Source organism: Anomalospiza imberbis, chromosome 2, assembly GCF_031753505.1.
Source record: "Anomalospiza imberbis isolate Cuckoo-Finch-1a 21T00152 chromosome 2, ASM3175350v1, whole genome shotgun sequence".
In the NCBI taxonomy this organism is placed as follows: Eukaryota; Metazoa; Chordata; class Aves; order Passeriformes; family Viduidae; genus Anomalospiza; species Anomalospiza imberbis.
The window spans coordinates 28,273,564-28,291,162 of NC_089682.1; the positions used below are offsets into that span (position 1 = coordinate 28,273,564).

Below are 17,599 nucleotides of genomic sequence, written 5' to 3' on the forward strand. Positions count from 1 at the left end.
TTATGGGTCGTTTGTTCTAATATAATAAAGCTTCCCTGTCTTTTCCCCAGAAGATGACAGAAGGTTTTATGGTATCACCACAGAGTCCTCCTACAGCTTATTTCTTAGTCTGTCATGGATTCTTTCGAGTTACTCGTGAATTAGTCAGCGGCACTCAGCACTTAAAAACAGTTCAGCAGCATTCCCATCACCTGAAGGCTAGAACAACTGCATTACTGAATCCTCATTTTTGTCCTCCCCACTCCTTCCTGGGAATGTTTCATTTCTCCTGCCTGGGAGGTGCCTGTGACTGTAGTAGGAACAGAGTTTTTTGTTTTGTTTCTGTAACACCTCATTGTCTCCCTGAGTTCATTGAGTAATAGTGATGGAAATGTAGGTGCAAAGCCTAAAGATAGGCAAAATACTTTACTAGCTGCTACTCAAGACCTGCAGTACAGCTTACAAAATCTGTGGACACTTCAGAAGTTTTCTCTATGTATGATAATACTGCATATAGTCTACTCCCTAAGACCCAGGGTAATTTGGTCCTTAGTTGAGCCTTGTTTCTTAAAGAGCAACTCCAGAATGATTTTCTGGAGATGTTTGGAGTATATTTCCTGTGTTGCTTGTTTTGCAAAATCCCTTACATAACTGTTTCATGTTAACCTTGTTTACCTTGGTGATGTGAAGTTGTCAAGTCTTCCTTGTCAGTGTAGTCTGGTTTATGGCTTCTAATTTTTTCATTTTAAACTACATTCGGTTTCCTAGTTGAAAGTTAAAAGCAAAGACAGTGTTTTGATAGCCTTTTTATAATCACCTAAGCCCTGACCAGTTACATCTGTTACATCTTTTAGTCTTTGATTTTATATTGTGATTTATCTTTCTATAAAACTTTTTTTCATACAAACAGTAATAAATGAGTTTTGTTTGCTTACTGAGGCATTGTAAGTTACATTGCTTAGGTACCTTTTGTGTTTACCTCACATTATATATGTGTTTAGACACAATTATATGTGCACACAGGTACTTGCTACCTTTAATGCAGACCTCTTGAGACACCTCTTTGGACTTGTTCAGCTCTAGCCTGTAGTGGCCAGTCTTTTGTCACTCTGCAGTTTCCAATTTGTTCGGTTCATGTCCACAGGGCTCCTTTCTTGCTCTTGTCATTTTTTCCTAATAAACAAAACGAGTGTTCTGGTTTATTTAATCTGTGTGCAGTGACAAATTACAGGTTAGATAGATAATTCCTGCACATTTTTTACAGTCCCGTGTAATTTCATCAGAATTCCACCTATACTCTGAAACTGTGTTCTAGACACTTATATATGGGGGGTGTATACGCAACTTACTTAGATAGTTTGTGATTAGCATACTTAATATTGTCTTCAATTCCTTCTAATGATAATAGGGAAAAATTTCTTCAGGTAGTGCTATATGACATTGTAATGTTTTTTCTCTTCTTATTTTCCAGCTGTATGGGGAAACTTTGTCAATATGAGGTAACGTATATAATTTTTGTACTGACTATCCTTATGTTTAATAAAATTAACTTACCTTTCCTATCAATGTATATAAAGCAGGGAGAAAAACAGCAGCTCACACTGTTGTTTGGGTGGTTGCTAAGCAGCTGATACCATTTTTTTCTTAAATACAAAAAGTTCAGTCTCAATAATGGTTATATATTTGCTATAGATCTCACCTGGAATTTTGCTCACACTTCATCTGCTTTTCTTTGCACAAATTCATCTTCTGATTTTGGCCAGTTGTTTTGCATTGGCTTGGATTCTGCTTTTCCTCAGCACAGATGTGACTGTATCTCAGTGATAATGTGGGCTTAAATATTGAAGTGCAGCACATTCTCCACTGCTTCCCATTATTATATTTCTGTACCTAGGATTAGAAATATGCTTTGGAGAGTTTTTCCTCCTCCACATTTAATTGGTAGTGAATCTGATGGTTTAACTGCTGGAAAGTAGAAAATCTTGCATTGTCCTCTAGAATTTTTTCCTTTAGAAATAGAAAGACAATAGGTATGCAAAACATGCAGATTTTCACATTTCTGCTTGCATGTGAGTTTGTCCTGCAGGAAAATTCACTGGGAAGACACAGCTGCAAAAGAAATTGAAGAGAATATGGGGACAGCTTGTTCCCTACAGCAAAGTCATTGTGTATGGAGGACAAAATATCTTACCACGTTGTTTTGCTAGCAAAGGGTTTTGGTATTCTGTTGCCAGTCCTAGCAGAACATAATAAGGAAAGTTTGGGACAAAATAAGAAGAATAATTAATTTTTTCTAGCTCTAATGCACCCAGGACAGCTTACCCTAGGGGTCTGTTCCTATCCTGGGTGGTCCACTCTACTCCTCTTGGAGTTTGTCACCCTTCATGCAAAGAGTGCTCAGCTGTCAGGCGAACAGCTGCTGGGCTGCTGTGGGTTGCAGATGGAGATACCGGTTAGATTACCATGTTATCATGACCAGTGAACTATGGCAGCTTAGCAGCTGTTACGTGAGCAGCTGGGCATTTTTTAACAAAGGACAAGAACCTCAGAAGGGTTTGAGGAGGACAGGTGGGTGTGGGATCCAGAGTGTTTATTTCCTGATAAGCTGTCCTTACAAATTCTGCCGTACCTGCCTCTGAATTCTTATTTGAAATGTCCTTCATAGAGCTTTTGAGGGGGAAAATTTCTGAAGGACTAATGTTGGTCCTCAGCCAGTAAGATTGTCTTTGTTAGGAGGAAATGCTCATGAAAAAATAGATTGCAGAGTTGCCAGTCCTTGAGTTGCAGAATTTGTGAATAAAAAATAGTAGGAACTATTTTTGAGGGGACCTTTTTAAATTCTGAGGAGTTTTCCAAATTTTCCTTGTTCACTTATAAGAGAGGAAAGACTTATCTGTTCCACAGTTGTTTGCATAGTTTTTTGTAAATTTCTGTTACTTGGGAAAACATTTTCAAAATCCACCAGCATAGCTTAATACCGCTTCCTTATAGTAAATTCATTCAACATTAGCTTCAGGGTTTTTATTTGCCACTAGTGCAATAAATGACAACTTGATTTTAACAGATGGTTCAGGGTACATGTGTCTTAGTGTAGGAATTTACTGAATTCTGTAGAGATACAAATTAATCTGGTCGGTAAGGTCTTTGCCTCAGTAATAGACTGAGTTTACTTTCTTAAAAAGTGAGTTTTACAGAGGGTTATGAAGGGAATCGTTGCTGTAACTTCTAACTGTGTGGTGTGTGTATATATATATCTGGTTAACAAAGGATCTTCTGTTTCCCTAGGTGTAATGAGTTCAGGTCCCAAGTAAAGGAGCTCTGTTTTTCACTTGAAAGAACTGTATTTTTTGTTGGATACCCATGATTCCTCTAGTATGCAAAAACTTAACTACTGTGAGATAAATAATTCCCTTTTCAGAAGGTTTAATTGGAAAAAAAAAAGATAACACAAATGGTAGGAAAATTGCATAACCTTAATAAAAGAGGTAGAATTTAAAAATACATATTCTGCAGTTGTAAAAATTTACTCAAAAGTGAACATAACTGAGACACTTTACACAATCAGATGCTAAAAAAGACCACACAGATTTGTGCAAGACACTGGCCTTTTAGACAGTATTTTATTTTCACAAGTTACCACAACATACTTCATCTTTGGCCTCATGTCAGATGGGTAACATTTGTGTGAGAAGTCAGTATTGCCCATCAGGCAGTCACTGAAGGTGTTTTTTAGTGCAGTTGGAATTTTTTCCCATGTGTTTGGAAAAGTTCAAAGTCAAAATGAGATACATTTGTCTAAGGGAAAAAGTTTTGTCAGCATACAGTATGCAGAGACCCTCAAAGAGACATTTTGGGCCTTTGCACAGTAAAGTTACACTCAAAACCACTATTTAGACACTTTTCTAAAATGCAGTTTATTTTCTTTGTAAAATGAATGTAATTTTTATTGGTACTGTTCTTTCCTGTGGGCTTGGTTCAGTTTCTGCCAAACTGATGGATTTCAATCGAAATTAGACCATCCTCTTTAATTTGTTCTAATTATGTTTTTGAAATAATACTAACTTGAGGTGCTTTGAGGATGCTGTTTTAATATGATGGAGGTGTAGTGAAACAATTATAGCATAGGTTTGTATTATTTTTTTCTTTTCTTGCCAACAGGTCTCTTCAAGAAAATGGGGATCAGAAGGTGGAAAGTAGAATAGAGGAGGTTAGTTTGCTAATAGTTCTAATCTGTTTTATTTTCAGGACTTCATTTCACTCATTTCATATTGATGTGGTATATTTAGTTTTATCTCATTACTCTTGATTCTGCTAAAACCAAAGCATTTGAATTGTGTCTATACTTAAGTTTTTGAACTGTTCTTTGCTGTAGTGGAGTTTCTAACATTGATCTGTGACTCCACTTTATTTTCATTAAAACCTTTCTTGAAAGTGATAGATTGTTGATACATTTGCTGCAGAGACTATGGTAGAATCCTCTCAAGAATTATTTTATTTGTTACTGAAAGGATGTACACAAATTCTTTCCTCTGTCTGCCTTACAAAATGTGAAGTATATACAAGATGCATTACAAATTTGAAGGTGCCCAAAATTGCTTTGCTTTGTTCTTAACTAATGAACAAATATAGCAATGTTTTTGGCTGGGGAGGGTGTGCAATGCCAAGGCTTTAAGCACGAGTCCTAGCAATTTCTGGAGTAGACATGGGGACTGAACTTACTAGTGGTTCTGGACTGCTGTACCAATACCTCTGAATTTCCATTTCAGCCTCAGTTTGTTGTGAAATGTTGAGAATGTGTGCAACTGATCTTTCTCCAAATGATTCAGCCTTCCAGTTTAATAACAATAAAGTTATTAAACTGGAAGGCTGAAATGTATTAAATAGATAGAGAAGTCCTTGAGGTTGATACTCGTTAACCTTGTGTGGGTGTGTGTTCTGTACTAGTAGGCTAGTCTGCCTGTTGTCTTGTATTCCAGCAGGTTTATATAGCAGCTGTTCCTCTGGACACAGTGAGCAGCCTACTGAAATTGCTTAAAATCAATGGAGTGCCTGTATTCTTGGTTTGTCTTTTGCATTCCTCTCTCTTGTTTTTTGGTTGATTTGTTTATCTTAAAAAAAAAATCTGGTAAGTGTTGCAACAAGCATTGTGAAAATTCCAGTTGTTTAAGAATGGTGAAATATTTGAAATTCAATGTGTAGATCAGAGTTACTGTAAGGTCTGAGAAGCTGGGCATTTCTGGATCTTATTTTTAAAGTTGTACTTGTATAATGTCTTAGACCATCAGAATAACTGTTTCAAGAGCTATTTGTTGTTCCACAGAGCTAAATATTTAATTAATATAAATGACAATACCATATTATTTCATCTTAACATGAATATGCAGCTTTATTCAGTTTATGAAGTTACTGAATTGTCTAGCTCTAACCAGAAGTATTTGTATAAAACAAATTAATGGTGGTTGCTGATGTGCTGCCACATAGTACCAGTTAGAACTGCTGACAGTTTTCAACTTTTGTATAGTCCAAGAGGGTAAATTTTTTGACAAGTCTTTAATATCTTAAAAACAAGATTTCAGGGACTCCTGTTGAAATTCAGCAGGACTGTTAGAAATTTGGGTTCTGTGATAAAGAAATTGAAACTGATGCCAGCTTAAGTGATTCTTCTAAAGCTATGAAAAGGCAAACAGAAGTCTTGGTAGATGAACTGTATTTTCTAACAAATTTCCTTTAAATATTTTCTTAAGCTTAAATATACCCTCAATTCATGATGTAGAACATATTTAGGTATTTAAACATGATGTTTCTTTAAATTTGCATAGCATTTCTGAGAGAATTACGGCTGCTTCACTGGAGCTAATGCCCCTCCCTCTGTGTCTGTGTCCTCTGTATGCTTACTGGTTGTCCATTTAAATAGTTGATGTTTAAATTACTGTCCCATTGTTCTGTTGCTGGATATACATTACCTTTGACAACCTTAGACGAGTCACTTATGACTTCACTTTGTCAAATAGGAATCATAACATTGGATGTCCTTATCAAGACTATGGTACTCCTAGCCTTGAGATGTTTTGTTTTGAGTGGTAAGTTAAGGGATTTCATTTCACACTTTTCTAGGTGATTTGACTTTTGGTGGAAAAGGTTCAAGGTTTTTTTTATGTAAAGGAGGCTTTAAAATATAAGTTTCTTGGAGTGTCTTCAGTAAAGATCTGCAGAGGTGGCTGTTTGCCATGACTTTTGCTCTAAGGCAGCTTCCTATGTGTGTGTTTCGTGATGTGAATCCTGTTTTATTCTTCAAAGATTAAATGTTTTTCCTTTCTTTTAGGCTGTTGCACCTCTAAGGGAGAAAATCAAAGATCTAGAAAAAAGGTATGTCATCTGCTGCATTTGGGAAGCAGCTCAAAGGCACAGTTTTTTTTCTGTCGCAGTCAGTTCTGTAGTTGTAGGCTTGAAATAAATTTTTGTATATACCTTCAGCACCTTTGATTTGTTGTCATATATAAGTGAGGACAGGGCATTGAATGCTGAGACACTAATGGTTAAGGTATTCTGGCTGATTGATCTTACTAAATCAAGCTGGGAGTGCTGGACTCAGTAAAGTTCAAATCCTGTGGAGATATCTGCTATTTGGAGTCTGGCTGATGAATGGATTACCCTGGTTTATGTCTGCTAAGACATACTGGTTTCATCTTCAAGAGGCTTAAAATATGTTTTACCACACTCTTCCCATACTTGTGATTGGTTACTCTGCTTCAGCTACTGCACAGTGATTTGCTTGTGCATCTTAGCCCTGTGTGTGTGCTTTGGATGAGCCTGGATGACCTTCTTCTCTCAGGGTTTGTAAGGGAATGTGTTACCCCTCACTCTGCCTGTTTGCCTTTGTGTCACATCAGTTCTCGGATCGGGTGTCCTCGTGGACAGATGATTTCATCACAAAATGAGGTCTGGTATGACAGTGGGAGCTGTCAACTGTGACAAGCACATGCTTCTTTTGCCAGTGGTACTGTTTTGCAGGTGACACTGCACACGTTGTTGGTGTCCCAGGCAAAGCAGAGAGTGCTGCATTGCAAATGGCCAAGTTTGGACTGTCCAAGCAGTCTCAGTAAGCCCTTGTGGGGTATTGTGTACTGGTGGCTGTGTGCTCTTCCTTTGGAGAGGGACAGAATACCATTGCTGCTGGACAGAGGTATGCTTGACACCTGCAGTACTTTGCTGTTGAGAGTTTTGTCTTGTCAGTGAGCAGCTGCCCCTCCTCCTCCCACCCGTCCTGGGCTGTAAGGAAAAAAAAAAGGGGAAAAAAATTCAATTCTGTTTTTTACAATTGATTTGAAAGGTTCAGTGACCTGCCACATGCAGTTTACTTCAGTGAGAATACTGAACTGGTTGCTCATTCCTTAATGTGCACATGAACTTCATAGGTTGAACTAGGTGTATATTGGCAACGTGAAACAAACTGTAGGTTGTGTCACCACCTTGCCAATTACAATATTAAATTGCTTTATTTATTTAATCTTTGCTGATAGTCCAGTAAACCTTCAGCTTCAGTTGTGGATTCAGGTATTTTCTTCTGCCATCCATGGAAGACCTTTGTGGGAGGGTATCCTGATTGGCTCTTTTTTATTTGATAATTGTTGTATTTTTCCAAATGAGCAGTGAGTTGTTGAGTAGTACCATTAAGTTAAAACTTCACCCACAAGCCATATAAATACTATGGCCTTTTCATGTGTATTGATAAGTCTTATTTCAGACCTCTAGGAAAAAGGAGAAAGACTCAAAATATTTTTTTACCTCTGTATGAACCAATCTTGAAATTACACTTTCACAAAAGGGGCACTCTTATTGTTGTCTTATTATTATTTTTCTAGTAATGTAGCCATTTACCTCTCGTGGTTTAGCTGAATGTGGGTTGTTGCAATTAATATTTTTAAAATTTTCTATCTATGTGAAGTGGCAGTAAATAACTACTCGCTGTCAGATGCCTGAAAGCTGATCCTGTTTGCAAAGCTTATTCTACTGTCAATGTTTTCTTACTTCATAAGCTGATAAAACCTGAAAGCAAGCCATCTTCATGCTTTTGAGAAGCAGGAAAGACAAGAATTCCTTAATGCTAGTCTCATGACAAGAGATTGTTTAACTGAAGCTAGAGATGTCAAGGTTTTTTTTAAGAATTTGCACAGCAAAAGCAGTGCCAAGTAGTCGTCAAAGCAGGCATTAAGTCAAGATAAACTCCATTTTGTTGTGAAAAGGTCATCATTTGGCTGCCAGACTCTATCCCACTGCCTCTAAACTGCTACTGGTGTAGTAGAAGGAACGGAAATGGTTGTGAGGTCCCTTTGGCAGCAATTATATAATAAAAAAAAAGTAATCCCCAGGCTGGATTACTGCAACCTTAAAATAGTGGAATGGAGGAGAGAGACTTGCCTTGCATCTAGTTATTTGGCACTTAAACTTACTTTGAACTCCATAAATCTCTTGATGTGGGTGAATTTTCCTCCCTACCTCAGAAAGGATGTGTATTACACATCTGCATTGTGCTTGTGGACTTTCATTGCTTCAGCATAAATCAAAGAAATTTTTAGTGACGTAAGGCAAGTGTAGGCGGCTTCTTTTTCAGCCTTCCTGTGTGGCTAACATTGGAAGATCCATTGCCATATTTTCCCTATCCAAGAAACTGAAAGCAGCTTTCATGCTGTGATGAAAACTGGATAAAGTACTGAAGCATCTGTGCTCTGGTGCTGAGGAATTCCTGTTCAGCCAGTACTGCAGGATAGAAGTGGCGGGGTGGTGCTTCAGGATCACAGTTGTAGGGTCAGTTCAATCAGCGGCTGTCGGTGAGTAGAAGAAGATGTAACTCTTGGCATTTTTGGCTCCTGCATGCTACACCAGGCTATCTCTAGCCTGTGTATGTACTGGAGGAGAAGAGTTTAATTTTTGTGCAGTGTCACACTGATATTTAGTTAAGGAAAACCTGAGCTATGAAATTGCCAAGACTATGAGGCTAATTACTGAAATAAATAAATAAAATTCACACCTCCTTTCAGAGGACTTTGTTGGCAGAATGCATGCCAGGGAGAGAAAGAAGTTCTTTTCGAAGGTTTGAAGCATGAAGAGCTTGAGAGAGCACTTAAGATTCATATGTTACATAATTTTATTTTATGGTTTCTTTGGTTTGATGAAGTTCTTGTAAAGAAGATGCAAAAATTAAATTACTATCTTGAAGGCCATCAAATAAATGGCAGTCTAGCATGTCTAAGAAAATTAAGATTAGTTTTCATACTGAATAAACTCTCTTGTAGAAATTGTTGAAATATCTTAAAATGTGTTTTTTAAACATCCTGATTGTAAACTTTATATTGGTTTTTGTAAAACTTTAAGGCAAATTAAAACTTTGTTGTAAGTTTCACATTGAAACTTCAAGGAGAAGTGTTTGAAGTCAATGTGGTAAGCCAACAAAATTTGCTTTGTGTTCCACAGCTTTTTTTAAGAGGGTTGTTTGCCTTTTCAAACTTTAAAAAGAAGGTGTCCAGTTACTACTAATGTTTTATTGTTTTATTCTCTTGTGATGTTATGCCTGACATTAGTTCTGCTCTCAAAAGTCAAGTGATTCATTATATAAAAACAGGAAGACATTTTAAAAGTACTCTTTGCAGATGAATTTTGATATTTCACCATGCATAAGCATTTTCTTGTGTTGACCCAGATTATTTTTTAGAATAAAGGACTAAATATACTCTTAGCAGAACTTTAAGAATGGAAGGTTTTCAGAGTAGTTTCTCATGTATCAGAGACAGGTATGTGAAAGAAACCAGGCTGAAACTGACTTAGTTTTTCTTCTTTGTTTTGAAATGTTCTGTAGTTTCACCCAGAAATACCCACCAGTGAAATTTTTATCAGAAAAGGATCGTAAAAGAATCCTGGTAAGTTTGTGTTTACTCAGAAGTTGTTTTGGGGAAATACCAAAAAAATCCGTGGAATGTAATCTGTTTTGTAGGATTAAGGACATGAGAAGGGATGAAGGGAATTACCTTGGATGTCATATGTGTTGCAAAAGTTTTAGGGCGCTGCTTCACTTATTTGTGTTGATGTTCTCAAATTCAGCATATGAACAATACATGTGGACTCTGCTTTTAAATTTTGACTTTCCAACTAAACTGCTCTCCCCTGTGACTTCTCAGGATCACATTGCCAAAGAGTCCCAAATGGCTTAAACTTTCAAAGACTGGGAGAATTTTTAAGCACATTTTAACAGGAACCTTTTGTGACCAAATTGGGAAAAATCTGGTCATAAGGCTAGAAAAGAAGTTGCTCTGCAGGGAATGCTCATCTCCCTGTATCTTCTCTGTGGTTTCTGTTATTTTGAAGCATCATAAGCAGTTGAAGGTGGAAGAGGATGGCAAGTTAAGTCAGCAAGTAGTTGTCCAGGGCATTCTTAAACTTAGTGAATTGTGCTGGAAATCAGCTTTCCAGTTTTGTCTGCAAGCACTTTTGAAGTTGTCTGGGACCTAGATTTTTCCTTGTTTCTGTTTGTCTGGGGGGGGGGCGGGAAATTGTCCCTATGTTTTGAAGGCATAGAAAGTATAGCTACTTGCCATGTGTAAAATAGACTATGAACTTCTGCTTCTGTTGTAATGAAGGTAAAGTCTACAACAAAACCCTGCTAACGTGCCTAACTTAGCGGGTGCTTTATTTGATTTGGTTTCAAAATCTTGAATAAAAAAACTGAAAATATGCAGAAAAAATTATTTTACTGCATTGTTAGGTAATAATCTTCATTGCTGTTGCAAAATTTCACAAGGTGTTACCAAATTAGTTTAGTTCTGCAATGGTGTTCTGTCATTTTTATGACAGTCTGAAGAAGGGAGACCTGTAGACTCCCAGTGCCCCTGTTGAATATAGAAAATAAACTGAGGAAAACAGAGAGATTAATTTTGAAAATTCTTAAATTGCGTACTTTGTGTGTTTGCAAGGGTAAAGTAATCTTAATGTCATATTTTCTGTGTAAGTGAGAATGTACTTCTGACAAAAGTGTCAGTGAAAGCTGTTAACAGGCTGTGGAGCTCTTAATGTTCACTTCCAGACTTTGCCACTGAAGAATACTGGATATTTTTTTGAAATTTCATGCTTCAACAGAGATGGCAGGTAGTTGGAATAAGAGTGTTTTCGGCTGACCTGGAGGTGAATAATTTTTGGTTCCCTGTGTATTTTGTACAGTTTAAATGACTACAGAGAAAGCTGGCCAAAAAGTGGCAGGTTGTTCTGACTAGTTTTCTGCCATCTCCGGTGGGCATTCATCGGCCTCCTGCCCATATGGGCATTTCCCTTCTGTTACAGTGTTACTGTCGTAATCCTGGGGGAAATAATACATGTTCTTTTGAGTAGCCGAAGTTCCCATAAACACGTTGCATGATGCTTCAAAATTCTCAAAAATTGGCCAGCCAAGTGAATCTTGCTAGATCATTTTTTTTGCTTTGTATTTGTTAATATTACATATTTTTTCTATAATGCATTCTTAATTCGATTTAACTTTTTTTTTTTTAATTCTGACTGCAGTCTCCAGCTCAAGCCTGGAGATCCCCACAGCACTGTCCTGACAAGACAGCAGTTCTAGCAATTACTTTTTATTAAACAGCATCTCTCTGGAGATGATTTCTAGTAGTAATGGTATCTCAGCTGAGACCAGATATCCTGTCACTTCCATTGAAATAGATCTTCACCTTGTGTATGATTTATCTATTTTCCTGAGTTCTCTGAAGTGACTAGACCATAGGCTTTCATATGCAAGAGAAGGAATTCTGTTATGTGGAAGATAGTATTGCCATTGGTTCAATCTATTGGTTTTGTTTTTCTGAATTGAATATAGTAGAGTGATAAAAGCAGAATACAAAAAGATAAATATCATTTCCTTATGGGGTATAAGATGTTTTGAATCTGTTTGCAGACAACAGAACTGTGTAATAAATAGACAAACCTGTAAGTGACTCTAGTGAAGATAATGGTCTGTAATATTTGTGCCTTTTACTAGGTGCTGAAGTTACCAAGCATATGTACACTACTAAGTAATTAAATATTTTCATTAATGTTGTCTTAATAAAGAATTCCTTTTTAAGACCCAAGTGCTGGTGCTCCAGTTCTGATATGGATATGATTAATGTACAGCTTACAATTACGTAGATTAATATGTCATCGTGATTTGCAGGAAGTAATATTTAGAAGTGATGCTTGTATGAGTAATTACAGGAAGGTTGTACAAAGAACTTCAGTGATAAATCATCTTTTCTTTTTTTAATATTGCATCAAGTAATGTTAAAAAACATGATTTATATAGTTTTTTTTTACTTTTCCAGGGGAAATTCAACTCCTTTTTCAATCATTTCTTAAGTTCTTTTTCTAATACCCATGGAAGTGATATGTTAATAAAGCCAGCTTAGATTCATCATAAAAACTACTTGTAGGTTTAAAGTAATTGGAAACTTCTTTCCAGACAGAATTGGTTTGTGCTTTTTTTACCTTTTTTGTGCTTTTTATCTTCTTATTGGGTATGTGCCTTTTTCCTGTGTTTTTTATGCTTTTTTGCCTTTTTTGGTTGGCTTTGTGATTTTTATTTTTTTTTTTCAAAAGGGGTGTTGGGAAGAAGACACTTCCTTTTACTGCGCCAGAGACATATATTGCAAGCATTGAGTTTATCTTCTCTAGAATCTTGGAAATAGAAGTAGCAGCAGGAGATTTCCTTGGGCCTCAGTTGAAGGAGTAGGTTCAGGTCTTCTACAGCAAAGTCTTGTCCTGGTCACCACAGAAAAGAAAACCTTGGAACATACAGCAAGGCTTCACCTTGCTTGTGAGTCAGGATAAACTCATGGCATTAAGTTTGCCATGAGTGGGTTTAGTTTTTTCCCTCTGGGAAGTGGTGACATGGCAAAGGGCTGTTCTCCCTCTGTTACTGGTCTTCTGTCCTCATTCTCAGCATTCTGCCAGAAACCTGCTCTTCCCTCCTCTCTGTTGCAGCATAATGTGAGCCTTAAGATTCTTTCTTTTATTCCAGAGGGGATTTCTCCTAAATCCTGTTTCTCCTTCAAGTTTGTCAGGGAACTGAATAAGATGTGAATCTGCCACAAGGAAGCCCTGACAAGCTCAGAAGAATACTAAATAGACCAACTAAATGATTCTTTCATTAACTGCTATTTACAAGTGTTTTGACACACTGGTGCCCCTGAATTTTTAATAAGAAAAGAAAGAATGAGAATACAAGAAGTGGACATGAAAGTTTTTGCAAAAGAAAACAGATGTTGTTTTTGTATGGGTTTTTTTTTTGTTTGTTTTTAATCTTTGGAGGTTTTACTTTGCTTTTTTTCTAGTTTAAAAAAAAATCTGCTAATCTTGCTTTTTAAAACAGTGGATGGCAGGGTAGTGGACAGGATAATTGTTTAGTCTTTGATTAACCCAAAGTAAAAGAACTTCAGGCATCTCATCCTTTTCCACACAGCACTTTGTCATTTCAGTACACTAGATTCCTGCTTGATTCCACCTTGTCCTTTCATTGTTTAGTTGGTTATCACTACAGCTGAAGAATTGACATAACAGCTGAATCACTTTGAAAATGTGAATTTGACCATGCAGATGTAGCTGATACCACACAGGTCTTCTACAATTCTACTTTTCGAGCGATGTGATTGTTGTGTCTTGGTTTTTGAAAACAGTTTATGAAATGCAGAGAAAATAATTGCTTCTGTAGATAGGTGTGGGTATGTCACACAACTTGCAGTTCTGCTTATTGTGCCGACTGCTTCAGTACTGAATAAGTGATTTTTGTTTGCTTGTTTACTGTTAAAGTCTGTGGTACAAATAGGGAAAATTAATGAACTTCCTTGTTTCTTCAATTAAACAGGAGTACAGGGTTTTATATATTTTATTTCTGCTTGTTTCTTTGCAGCAGAACATCAAGAGTTTCAAGATAGGCAACTACTGCATGTCAAAGCTAATGGTATAGAATAGCATTCTTTCAGTTGTAAGGGACCTGCAAAGATCATCTAATCCAACTGACTGACCTCCTCAGGCCAGGATGATGTATTCTATGGATGCATCAAGACACAGAAAGAATGTTTTTGGTTTTAGGAGATATTTCAAATGAAAGGTCTTCGTAGGATACCCTTCCTCCTTTCTGAGTGAAAACTTACAGTACTTACTTAGGACACCCAGCATGTCTTCCATGTAAACCAGACAGAAGCTGGGTTTGACATGTCTGATAATTTTGACATGAAAATAACTTGGCATGCTGTCATACCTTTTTCTTCTGAAAAACGGGATTTGCAGAAATTTCGCCTATTACCCTTCTGCATCTCTTTAGCCTTTGCTGTTACAAAAAAGAGCACAATCCAATTTGAAGGAAAAAAAGGAAAATAATGTAATCTGAAAAAGAGATTTTGTTGATGTGAATAGATAGCTGACCTTCTAGCCTGACAGTGATGAAACATATCAAGTATGTCTCAAAATTTTAAAGTCTGTAAATCTTGGAAAAAAAATATACATGGAAATGGAGTTGTTTCCCCTGAAGTAAGCAAAGGTCTGAAACCTACTGTTCTGTCTTCATGTTTGTAGACTTTGTCTAGTGTTTCTGTAAAAAGAAAAAGAAATTTATACCAACTGTCCTAACGCAGATAACTGGAGGAGCAGGGTTTGTGGGTTCTCATCTTACTGACAAACTAATGATGGATGGCCATGAGGTTACAGTTGTGGACAACTTCTTTACGGGCAGGAAAAGAAATGTGGAGCACTGGATTGGTCATGAGAACTTCGAACTGATAAATCATGATGTCGTTGAGCCCCTATACATTGAAGGTAGGTAGTGTCTGCTTTGGTATTGGCACTTTTTTGTGCCTTTCCCTTCTAAGCGTGTGTGTTTGTAAAGAAATGAAATTTACATGCTAAGTTCTGGGTTGATCTATCATCTATCTAATATTTGTATGCATTGTTATTTATTAGCCTGTTTTCTGTGACCAGTATGGAGTAAGAGGTTCAGAGCACTTTTGTCTTTGAAATTAGTTCTTCTTTTCTGAGTGGACAAGAGGAAAGAGACCTTAAAAACGTCCTGATATGTCTGATTTTGTGAGAAGGCAAGATGGCAGTGGGTCAGTCTGTCTGTCCCATCTATTGTCCCACTTTCCTATGTGCCTGTACAGGCTTATGCACACAGAATATGTGATCCAGATATTTCATGAACTGAAGTGTAATTGAGGGCTGCAGTTACACTAGACATGCATCCTGCAGCTGTGTATGGTCAATTGAGAGGAAATTAACTTTCCTTAGGTGCCTTCAGTGTCTTCTGTGGAAAACATTGCTCCCATTTTAGGTACAGACATCCTACAAACTGAAGAGTTGGAAAACAGCAGCACTGAATTTCCCTAGTTTTCAACAGAAAAACAAGAAAAATACACCAATCCTAAAGAAAGAAGCAAACAAACAAAAGTGTGTTCTTCTTTAAAGTAGTAGCTCAATATCTGGACTATCATAAACCTCAAACTATTAAATAGTCAGATTTTAAGGCACCATTAACATTGGAAAGAGACATGCATTTATAGACTTCTTTGAGAGTATCTAACCATATAATGAGTCAGTGAAAGCATTGCTCAGATTACACTGCAGTTCTGGTGGGTGTGCTCCATCCTTTTAAAACTCTTTAGCAATGTACTTGTTCATTTTAAGAAAAAAAATGACTGAGTGGTTTGTTTTTTTTTTTTAATTCCTGACAAATTCTAGTGGATGGAATTTCACAGGAAATATCTCTAGTAATTGCATATCTTCTATTATTGCTTGTGATAAATTCCTGGCAACACTACTGAAACAGTCCTGCAAAAACACGTGCTCCTGCTCTGTTCTGACAATGCACTGCTTCAGTTACTGCCTGTTATTTAGAAGTTGTTTCAAACTTCTGCTTCCACTGACAGGATAATGGTACAAGGATCTTATTAACTGACTCCAGGTGCTGGTAGCTCATACCTCAGCCAGATCAATTTGTCAGCTTTTCTAATCTTTTCCATTCTTTTCCTTCTTTCTGACTGATTACATTTGAGACTTTCTCAGAGAATTACCATCATTGCTATATTGTTGCCCAGCTAACTAGGCACTAATGAATGGGAATTCTGAGATCCTTCAGCTACCTTTCCTATGGCCTATGTAATTAAGACACCAATTCCCTATTTAGTACTGACAGCTAATTATTACATGTTACTCAGTGGGTAGTTTATTGAATGTCTTTTCATCTTCCAACAGTATAAATTGAGGCTGGCATGGCTAAGAGTTAAAATAAAATTAACTTGAATACACTAAGAACATGGTAAAATTTCATTTCATTGCAGAGTATATAGTCCAATGAGGCAATGAGGGAACAGTTTTTTAACAGATCAGCAAGTTTGCATATAGATCAGATACTTCTTTTCTTAGTCCCAGTTTCTTCTTTTTACTTGTAAATAGAAATTGGAATGACTGTGAAGTCTTGATAAAAAGTACATTTGCATCTAAAGAATTTCTTTGTATTTGCTGCCCTGTTTAAACCAGGTTATATAAGGTTGTTTGACAGTTCAGTTCCAGAGAGGATAATCAGTGCTTTATTTTTGAAAGAGACCTCATTTTTGGTCTAGAAAGAACAGTGCTTTCTCTTTGGATATGGAAGAGTGAATTTAGTCTCAAGATGGGTAGCTTTCAGCTTCACAGTGATGCCTACGCACAATCTGCCATGGCTGCGTCATTATCTTTGAACCATGACACCAAGTGGGACTCAGCATTCTTGGATCTTGATCTAGGTTGGCCAGAGACAATAATAAATCACATAAACACGTTTTATTTTTTAGCCTTGTGACAACTGTGGTTATCTCTAGTGCTGCATGTCTTTCTCTTCTACTAGGATTTTATTTGCTTCCGCATTTGGAAGTGTTAGTGGGAAATGCACAAGTTTTCACTTTGTTTTTTTCAAGCAGAATAAAAAAGGTTTTGAATTCTTCAGTGGAATGAAAGTAGTTCAGGAATCTTGAAAGATGAAAAATAGTAAAAAAAAAAAAAAGTTGAAAATAGCTATATTAACCCTTTCTTCCTATTATAGTTCAGTTCTATTTTTTTAAAGATATTTTTATTTCAGCCCAACCCCTCACATAGAGCTTTAATACACTATTAAATGGGTACTTTTTGGTACAGGAAGACAGAGGGTTTTTTTCTGAAGGCTAGTCTAGAAAGAAAAGAATCTCCACTCTTTTTAGTATTATCAGAAAAAAAATAGAAATACACCTTTACTTATTTTCTGCCTCATTTTCTACATTCATTAAGATTGCAAGTGCTCCAAGATAGTCACTTGAGAGCACTGTGGCTTGTGTTCCTACAAACCATATTGTAAGGACACAGATGTTAATTGGAAAACAAATGAGAATTAATGCTTTATCTGGTGTTACTGTGATGTAACCCAATTTAGGATAATAGATAAATTGCATTAGAAAATGTCAAAGGAAATTCTGTATTAAATAAATGAACATTATTAGTAGTGTACTTGGTTTACATAGAGACATAAGCATTTGTGCTGTTTTGTTTATACTCACCTTTGCATTCAAGTTGACTCTGTGTTTGTAGTAAAAAGTAAGTGTTT

At 36.7% G+C, this 17,599-nt stretch overlaps 1 protein-coding gene across 3 annotated transcripts in view; it reads left to right on the forward strand.

The window, feature by feature from the left end:
• Nucleotides 1–17,599, forward strand: part of UXS1 (UDP-glucuronate decarboxylase 1) — a 56,560-nt gene that overhangs the window by 10,980 nt on the left and 27,981 nt on the right. Inside the window, exons 2-6 of one of the 3 annotated variants that reach the window (XM_068180287.1) lie at nt 1,451–1,478; nt 4,138–4,186; nt 6,302–6,345; nt 9,833–9,893; nt 14,628–14,808. In XM_068180287.1, the coding sequence (XP_068036388.1) occupies nt 1,451–1,478; nt 4,138–4,186; nt 6,302–6,345; nt 9,833–9,893; nt 14,628–14,808 (363 nt within the window). Of the gene's footprint in view, nt 1–1,450; nt 1,479–4,137; nt 4,187–6,301; nt 6,346–9,832; nt 9,894–13,663; nt 14,038–14,627; nt 14,809–17,599 lie in introns of those variants that run through there. The other 2 variants (XM_068180288.1, XM_068180289.1) reach the window with 2 other exon arrangements.